This window comes from Ipomoea nil, unplaced genomic scaffold (genome assembly GCF_001879475.1).
Source record: "Ipomoea nil cultivar Tokyo-kokei standard unplaced genomic scaffold, Asagao_1.1 scaffold2730, whole genome shotgun sequence".
Taxonomy (NCBI): domain Eukaryota; kingdom Viridiplantae; phylum Streptophyta; class Magnoliopsida; order Solanales; family Convolvulaceae; genus Ipomoea; species Ipomoea nil.
The window spans coordinates 139,857-149,969 of NW_017619158.1; the positions used below are offsets into that span (position 1 = coordinate 139,857).

At 39.8% G+C, this 10,113-nt stretch overlaps 1 protein-coding gene across 1 annotated transcript; it reads left to right on the plus strand.

Moving 5' to 3' along the window:
- Positions 1–8,850: 8,850 nt before the first annotated feature.
- Positions 8,851–9,897, plus strand: LOC109156478. Its single transcript, XM_019304336.1, has one exon. The coding sequence runs from the start codon at positions 8,851–8,853 to the stop codon at positions 9,895–9,897; it is 1,047 nt and encodes a 348-aa protein (XP_019159881.1).
- Positions 9,898–10,113: the final 216 nt, after the last annotated feature.

Sequence of the window (10,113 nt, forward strand, 5' to 3'; positions counted from 1 at the left end):
TCCCTCCGTCCTATTTTTAGATGTTTAAGTGATATGTGATTGAGTTAACTAATATTTAATGACTAATTACGTCATTTTAGTCTTTAAAAACTTTCGGCTAGTTCTCACCTGTAATTTAATAGGAAGGATTAAAATTGAAAAAAATTAAATAGTTGCGGTACTAAATTGATAATTTTAAAACTCGTGAACTGTAATTAATAATACCTCAATAGTCCTAGGATCATCAGTGTAATTAACTCTTTTGATTATATTGAAAAAAATTAAATAAAAAGTTTGATCTATATTTTTTTGGGATCAACTAGAACATGTTTTATAGGAAAAAATATATTAACAATTTAGAGTATTTATTTTTTTTTTGGTTGGCAAAGGTATTCCTCCAGCCGATAGTCAGAAGACTAATTCCCCGTCCCTACTGTCAGGACACTAAGTGGTAGGGGACTGACCAAATGGTTTGCTTCATTCACATGGATGAGGAACGAACCCCCACCCTCATACTGAACCACCACACCAACCATGTTAGTTAATTTAGAGCATATATATATATATATATATATATATATATATATATATATATATATAGTATCAGTCTTTTACTACTATATTATGAGTGCTTGACAATTAATGGATAGTTAATTATATTAGTTGATAGCTTATAATAAATTTCGGTAAATGTATTTGACCAGTGAATAATATTAGCGGTTTAAAGTAAAACTACTTGTAAATACACATCATGTGCAATTGGATACTAACAAAAACTATAGTAAAATAAATTATCAAAATAAATAAAAAAAAACATAAATTTTATAAATATTAGAAGATGAAACTTTAATTTTTAATAATAAGAAATATAATAATATAGATTTATTTATTTTTTTAAAAAATGCATTGAACTTCATAGGTATTGTGTTTGAAAAATATTAGATTTAGCTTTTAGCAAATGCAAATAGTTTTTCTTGATAATTTGTATATTATAATTAGATTTTAACATCGATACCACAATAAATGAAATAAAAATGTTTTATTGACAATAAACCAATGATCCATATATTCCACATCAAATGCCCGCATGGGTAGCTCAACTGGTCATAGAGGTGAAACTTTGGAAGAATGACCAGGGATTGAGTCTCACCAGCGGCAGTGTGGGAGCAACCTCTCAAAGTGAGGGGGGCTCCTTGTGCGCAGTGAGCATCGGTCTAGCCTCTGTGGTTCATGTTCAGTGTCAATGCTCTGTCGGATCGGGGTTGGGGTTTAGCCTTTTAGAAGAATATATTCCACATCAAATAAGATATAGATGAAGGTAGGGTATAAGTTAGGTAATTTTGAAATAGATGAAGTTGATAAAAACAATAATGTTCGGAAGACGTTTATTAGAATAAGAGTTATGGGAGATGTTTATGATGACATAAACGTTAACTGTTTCAATTCCAATAGAATAGAGATTACAATATTGTCGACTATAAACAATAGCGTAAACTAATAATATCTATCAGGAAAGTCATAAAGAACTAACCTAATACAAACACTAGTCAAAGATGTAACACAAATAATAATATGAATAATAATATTGCTAACACACCCCCTCAAGCACAAGGGTGGTGAGCCACAACATTGAGCTTGTCACGGAGAGTTGCAAAACGAGGCCCTGGCAACGGCTTGGTGAAAATATCTGCAAGCTGGTCCTTCGTAGACACAAAATTGACAACCAAGTCCCCAGACGCAACCTTATCTCGGACAAAGTGGAAAGCAATTTCAACATGTTTGGTTCTGGCGTGAAAAATAGGGTTCGCGCAGAGGTAGGTAGCACCCAGATTATCGCACTAGAGCGTGGAAGGCTCGCCAGAGTGAAGGCCTAGTTCACGAAGCAGGGAGACAACCCACGTGACCTCAGCAGAGACATCGGCAAGGGCTTTGTATCCAGCTTCGGTTGAGGACCGAGCGACCGTGCGCTGTTTCCAGGACATCCATGAGATGAGTGTTAGGAATAAAGTGTAATGGTTTTGATATGCCAAATTTGTATTTGTAGAATCCCCAATTTTATTTATATAGGTCTAGTATAGTCTTAGACCATGATCGGGAAATTATTTAATTTGCAAAAGAGAAAAACAGATGAAGATGCATGAAAATAGAAGAAGAAGATATCAAGCCTAAAATCAAGAATTTGTCTGGTGAAAATGACAAATTGAAGAAGAAAATGAATGATATGAAATTCACGTCGATGCTACTAAAAAGGAATTCGCAGGAGAATTTTCGTTGAAATATGCCAATGACGTGAGTAAAGCCAGAGTTTCAATTGGTAAAGAAATATGCCAATGACGTGAGTAAAGCCAAAGCAATAGTAGTATTTATATCATTGGTGGGTGCGGCTAACTCCCCATGAGGTAATTGTATGATTTTCCAAGGTAAAAGAGTCCCTGACCAATTAGAAACAAAAATAAATAGAAAAATAGTCCCAATAAAAGGAACCCAAGGACCATATTCTTCTCCAATTTGAGTTTTACTCACATCTCGAATGAATTCAATAACATATTCGAAGAAATTCTGACCCCCAGTCGGAATGGTTTGTGGGGTGCGAACAGCTATAGTGGCTGAACCTAATAAGAAAGCAATTACAACCCAAGAAGTAATAAGTACTTGGCCGTGAGCCTATTTGCCAATAGAAATGTTGGCCTACTTCCAAACCAGATATATCGTATAACCCCTTTAGGGTATTATATTGATGGAACATGATAAAACATCCATATTGCCACCTGAAAAAATAGAACTTAAAAAAAGCATACGAAAAGAAATCTTCAAGTTTGGTACAGAGCATACGAAAATCTTCAAGTTTGGTACAGAGCATACGAAAAGAAATCTTCAAGTGAGAAAAGAAAAAGAACAGAACTCAGAGAAAAAGAAATCTTCAAGTGAGAAAAGAAAAAGAACAGAACCTTCAAGTGAAAAAGAAATCTTCAAGTGAGAAAAGAAAAAGAACAGAACTCAGAAAGAAAAATATTCAGAGAGTTCTAAAAGCAGAGCTAAACAGAGCATAAAAATCAAGTGCTTTACTTGACACATTCAAAGAGAGAAAAACACTCAGAGATATAGAGCTTTCACAAGAAATCACTCAAGAGTGTTAAATCTTCATCAAAGAGACTTGCTGCATATTGAAGATCATCTACATAGTCTCAGAATTTGGAAGCAAGAAGAAAACTTGTCTTTGAACAAGTGATATTCCTACGGGAGTGTAGGAAGGGAGGAAAGTAGCACGGAGTTGTGAAATCCTGGATTGTCACACAGAGCTGTGAGATCTGAAGCAGCAGTGTTGGAGACACTGCGCGTGATTAGTGCGGGCTTTGTGATCAAAGCACTAGATCACGGAAGAGCGTTTCTACCGGAGCGTAGAAGACGGGGGGAAAGTAACGTGGAGTTGTGAAATCTTGGGAAAATAGCGCGGCGGCGTGAAACCCGAAACAGTAGTGTGGTGTCATTGGGCGTGATTAGTGTGGGCTTGGTGATCAAAGCACTAGATCAAGGAATTCATTGTATCTTGGAACCAAGAAGTGGTGGATATAGTGAATTGCTCTTGGAGATAAGAGCAAGTGGAGTAGGATGATTACACCACCTTCGAACCACTATAATTGTCTTGTGTTCTTTACTGCTTTCTTTACTTACTGCTCTTTGCTTGCTTCTCACGAGATATACTTGACATAATCTCACACACACTTATCTTTATTTATTTCCGCTGCGTACCATACTCTAACAATCTAGTTAAGAGTTTTGGTTTCTCTGTGCCTTAGCAATTGTTGTGCTGTGCGAAAAAAGCTTGAAAGTCTATTCACCCCCCCCCCCCTAGACTTTCACCTTACCTCTTTTGGGACCAACAATTGGTATCAGAGCGCGTTGCCTATTTGGGTCAACCTATTTCTGACTGCTAGGCAGATCCATTCTACAAAGTGTGTGATTGGATTAATCTTTCATATCTCTCGTGATGATGATGAAGAAAGATTTAGCTCAAAATCTATTATTCTCACTTGATAAATTTGATGATTGGAAAGTTCGTATGCAGGTACACTTATCGGCTTTACACGATGAAATGTGGGAAGTAATTTCCACTAGCCCTATCAAAATATTAAAAGTCAATACGGTTTTTGTCCTATCCCCCGATGCTCCACAGTACGTACAAAAGCCAAAACCGGAATGGACATCAGATGATAGAACACGAAATAATCTTGACAATATTGCCAAGGATATTCTATTCAAAGTCGTAGATGATACAATATTTCCAAAGATCTGAAAGTGTGCTACTGCTAAAGAAATATGGGAAACTCTCATCAAGATGACACACGTGATCTGGGTGTGTGGGATCTTCATACCCCGGTGATTGTTTCATGTACAACGTCTCAGCTAAATGCCTATTAAGGAAGGCATTGTGTACGTCCAGCTGGCGCAATGTCCAGTTGTGTGACACAGCTAGAGAGAATAGGAGGCGGACGGTGGTCGGCTTGACCACAGGACTAAAAGTGTCGAAGAAATCTTCGCCTGCAACTTGATTGAATCCCTTTGCAACAAGACGAGCCTTGTACCGCTCTATAAAGCCATCAGCATTCCGTTTGGTGCGGAACACCCACTTGCAACCAACCACATTCATGTGTGGCTCAGCCGGTACAAACTTCCAAGTGTCGTTGTGTAAATGGGCGTTGAATTCCTGGTCCATAGCATCACACCACTGTGGATGCCCTACAGCCTGTGAGTAGTAGGTTGGATCAGTAGTTACATTCAGAGTACGTACAAAAGCCAAAACCGGAATGGACATCGGATGATAGAACACGGAATAATCTTGACAATATTGCCAAGGATATTCTATTCAAAGCCGTAGATGATACAATATTTCAAAAGATCTGAAAGTGTGCTACTGCTAAAGAAATATGGGAAACTCTCATCAAGATTGGCAAAGGAGATGAACAAGAGAAAGACAATAAGCTCACAATCGCCATGAAAAAATTTGAAGAATTCAAAATGCTCTCAAATGAAAGTGTTACAGACATGCAAGCTCGAATGATCAAAGTTCTTGGAGAGATTATTGATCTTGGAAAAAATATTAGCCAAAAAGAAATTAATCTCAAAATCCTACGAGGCTTACCATCTGCATGGAATATGAAGGTTATGGCTATGCGCGATCACCAAGATCTAAGAATGTTGGCAACAGAAAAATTATTTAGTGATCTAAAAACATATGAGTTCGAAATGAAGGCCAAAGATGATAATGTTCATGAAGCTCGAAATTCTGCTCTAATGGCCGAACAACCGTCAACCTCCAGGTCAGTAGAAAATAATGTTGATTTTATGACGGACGAACAGTTTGCTCTTTTTGGTAAAAGATTCAAAAGGTTTATGCGAAAAGGAGACAACAAAAATTCTGCACGTGGAAAATTCGTCTCTCGCATGACACAAGAAGAAAAGTCGAAGAAAACAAGGATTTATGCTACAATTTCCGCAAACCCTGACATTTTAAAATAAATTGTCCATATCCGATTGTTAGCAAGTATCAAGGCAAAAATGTTGAACCTACGTCGAACAAATCCGAAAGCAAAAGGTTCAAGCGCGACAAAAGAAAAGCTCTCGTTAGCAATGAACCAAACGTAAATGATGAGTCGGATGGATTGTCATCAAGCGATGAAAGTTCAAGTTCGGAAGATGACATGGCTCTAGTATGCAAATCAATTGAGTTGAGTTCAAGTGAAGATTGCTTTATGGCACTCGGAGCAGAGGAAGAAGAGGATGTTTGGTACATCGATAGTGTTTGCTCACGCCACATGACTAGAATAAATCATATCTAGTGAATTTCAAAGAAATCGATGGACCAAAAGTTATATTCGGAAGAAATCAAAATTATGGAATTACAAAAGGAGTTGGCACAATCAAGAAAAATGGCTTAAAGATTGAAGATGTTTCATTCGTAGAAGGCTTGAAATTCAATTTGTTGAGCACTAGTCAATTTTGTGATAAAGGCTATCTTGTGGAATTTTCTAAAGATAATTGCCTAATAAAAAATGAGCTCACAAATGAAGTTATACTCACTGGAAAAAGGCGAAAGAACATGTATGTTGTTGATTGGAGTACAAGCAAAGATTCAGTGTGCTTAATGGCGAGAAATTCGAATGAAGCTAATTGGGAATGGCACAGAAAGCTCAACCACTTAAACTTCAAGACTATCAATCAACTTGCGAAGAAGAATTTAGTTGAAGGCTTACCATACATTATCTTCAAGAAAGACCAAGTGTGTGTGTGACACCCCGTAAATCCAAATTCTATTTAAGGATTAATTATATAATTAATCCTAGCTTAATTGGTAATTTATTTCTAAAATCCTGAAAATTCAATAGTCGGAGGACTAGTAATTGACTAGTCAATCCAAGTCAATGGGTTGTACCCTATGCTTCATGAATTGTTCCCTTGTCTCCTTACACTTTTCCACTTTAGTAAGGGTAAAGAAGACTTTTCACCTTATGATTGTATCCCAAGCTAATCTAGAGTCATCTTTCATTCTTTTCCCTAACACCCTAAAAAGAAAAGTTCCGCCTTCTCTCTAGAAAATAGCTAGCTTCTTCTTCAAGCCAAGTTTGGGCAATTTAAGATTCTTCAAGTTGGTCTCCAAGATTCAACCTTTCTTAACCTTGAGCATATAAGAGGGTAAGATCCTTGGTCCTTTAGTGTTTTTAGTACCTTTTAAGGTGTCTTTTCGAAAGATGAAATCTTTGTTGCCTTTTGGTGTGTTCTTGAAGTTAGGGTTGAAAGAGAGCCTTGTTAGAAGCTTGTAAGGGTGTGATAAGTGAAGGTTTATGCTACAAGAGGTAACACATGCTTTACAAAATCTATTTTCTTACCTATATGATAATTTCTTGACTTCTACATGTGATTTTTGCTATGAAATGTGAGTTTTGATGCATTGTCTTGTGAGAATGCATATCTAGAGCTTGTTATTAGGTTTCTTGTATGCCATTGCTTGGCTATTTCTTTGATTCAAGTCATATTGTTATATTTTGTGAGATTTTGGGTGTTTTGGACTTGAATTTGGACTTGGTGTTGAAAATCCCCGAAGGGATTAATTGTGGTACAGAGGTGTACCCGCGGGCGGAACGGCGGGTAGTGCACCACCCGCAGGGTACAAGTGGTTTGGGCTTTGGTTCCCGCGGGCGGAACTACGGGTGGGGGTCCACCCGTGGCCCCACCAGCGGGGTACAATGATGTTGGTTGTCGGGGATTTGTTCCCCGTGATTCTTTTGACTCGGTAATTGATGTTTTGACTTCCCGATGTTCTTTTGTTAGGCTATTTGAGTGTATTCTTGATGTTTCGTATGTCTAGAACGATAGGGTAGGAATCCATGTAGGATTTGGTGTCTTGAATCGTGCTAAGTGTTCAACCTTGTGATTCGTTGAAGCATGATGAGTCTTGTACGTTCTTCGGAACTATGTTTGGTTTACCCGTTTGATAAGCATGCTAGTTTGATGTTGAAATGCTAGCGTGTGTGGTTTGTTCTTTCCTATTGTGGATGATAACTTGTGTTGATCATCGTTGTTGTCGGATTGTAATGCTTCCTTGATTGAGTATGGTTTCATATCTTTGTTGTGATCCATTGATTGATTCCTCTGATGATGTGTGTGTTGGTTGTACCTGGATTGCACGATTAATGGTATGGGACATTAATCACCAAGGTACAGATGTGGTCCTCGTCGTGGCCATGAAATGATTTTATGGAGTTGTTTTATGGGCTTCAGGCTCATGGGCTTCAGGCTCACTTGTTGGTGGTTGTGTGATTGAAATGAACGGTACCCTCGTGTACTATGTGTTGGTGGAAATGTTGGTGGTTGTTGGTGGGGGAACAACAGTTCCCGGATGAATAAGGTTGGACTCAGAAGTACATGGGTCCTGGAGGTAAAGGTTGGAACTAGTTATAAGGTCGGGGGTAGTCATAATGTTGGAACTGTGCATAAGGATGGAACGTGGTATTTGTAACATGTGACATGTAGTGTCACGGTGGCATGTGTTGCTAATGTGTGATTGTCTATCCTTTTCTTATGAGCACGTTGGGTGGTATTCTACTTTGTGATCAGTAGAATACACCTCGAGTTGTGCTTGTGTTATTGTTGTTCTTTTCTTGATATTGTCTTGGAATATTGATTCCCTTGTCCTTTGTGAGAGTGAAATAGAGTCTTTTCAAGTTGACTTCTCTTATTGACTTTTGAACTGATATATACTGTATTCCGTTTCGAAAATGATTTTGTATTAAACTATCTATATATATGCTATTGAACGCGTATTGATGGGTTACCAGCAATATTCGCTGGCCGAGCGTCGTCCCCTTTCTTTATATGCTTTTCAGGTCCTGAGTAGATGGCGAGAGCGTTAGCCGTGGATAGTTTAGATCCCCTGAACAGTATAGATAGTGTTTTGGCCTGTGTGCCACAGATGTTGAACATACTAGATGGATGGTTTTAGACTTTGCCTGTGCGTTCATGTTGGGGTGAACGTGGCATAACACTCCTTGGCTTTCCCGGTTTTATATTAGACTTCCGGTGTGTTTATGTTTTATGTTATATATTGGTTAGTTTGCCTTGCATATTTAAGCTTTAAATTGGCATGAAAATCAGGGGTGTTACAGTTGGTATCAGAGCTTAGGTCTGAGCCTAGGATGCTAGAGTCCAGACTTTTAAGAAGTTAAGTGTGGTTTTGAGACCCTAGGCGACCTTAAGTATCTAAGTGCTTAGGACTCAGGACTCTTAGGATGCGCGGTGAGCTGTGTGTTGTCTATAGTTTGCTTGCTTACTTGTTGTTTTGTTTTGTAACGGTGTTGTTGTTGTAGAAGCTTTGCTATGGCACCTCCTCGTCAACGTGCTCGCACACTGGAGACTCCAATGAATGAACAGCTAGCCCAGAATCTGCAACACCTCACGCAGACCATGCAGACCCTCAGCGAAGCGCTGTTGCACAACAATCATCCTGCTCCGCCACCACAGCCTGCCGGGCATAGAGATGTTGGACGCCTTGTATTGGGCCATAGACCACCGACGTTTGCCGGTGAGGAAGACCCTGTCGTGCTCGAGGAGTGGGTGCAAACCTTTGACAAGATCTTCTCAATCGTTGGGTGCCTTGAAGAGCGCCGAGTGGAGCTAGCATCATTCTACTTCAGTCATGAAGCTGAATTGTGGTGGGTGCATGAGGGACCCGTTTGTCTTGAGGAGCCCGACTTCGACTGGACGGCTTTTAAGGATCGGATGCGAGAGCGGTTCTACCCGGCACATGTTCGAGCTGCTATGTATGAGGAGTTTCTGCACCTCCAACAGGGTTCTTCGTCGGTGGTTGAGTACCACAAGAGGTTTCTGGAGCTCGCTCGTTTTGCTAGGATGTTTGTCCCCACCGAGCTCGCGAAGGTTGAGAAGTTTGTAGCCGGACTCAACTACGATGCTCGCAAGGCTTTAACCGTGAGCAAGCCGAGGACTTTGAAAGAGGCTTACTTGAGTGCTACGGACTTATATCGGGTGCAAAAGTTGCAACGCGGATCTTTTGAGCTCGCTAGAAAGAGGAACGAGAGTGGAGGATCTTTCAACTACAAGAAGCCAAGACAGGATTTCCGAGCCAAGATCGCACCATCCCCACCTCAAGGACCAACCCGGGTGGAGTCCGGAAGCCAAGCCAAGACGTTTGCATGCCGAAGGTGTGGAGGAGAGCACGTAGGAAAGGATTGCAGTGGTCATGCACTCCGTTGTTTCCATTGTGGGGAGAGTGGACACAAGGTTGCTACGTGCCCTCAGCAAGTTAATCAAAGGGCGTCGCCACCTAGTTCGGGACCCGGGGAGCATCGGGAGGGATTTCAAGCCGAGGAGCAACTGGAGCTAGACCTTCGGGTCGTGTGTTTGTGATGGGACGAAACCAGGCTGAGACGGAGGGGTTGGTTGAGGACGAGATGGCAGGTAACCCTTTTTCCTAAGCCTATCCTTATCTTGAGAGTGTATCTTTTTCCTTGTTGCTTTTTCGTGTTGCCTCGCTTCCTTGTTGTGTGATATTTTTGGTTTTAAGTGAGAGTCTTTCGTCAAGTTAATTGTTTATTCTTAGATTGGGTAATGCTTGTGTTAATC

Bases quoted from the DNA above. Each gene is read 5' to 3' on its own strand.
- LOC109156478 (XM_019304336.1), top strand. From the start codon at position 8,851: ATGGCACCTCCTCGTCAACGTGCTCGCACACTGGAGACTCCAATGAAT.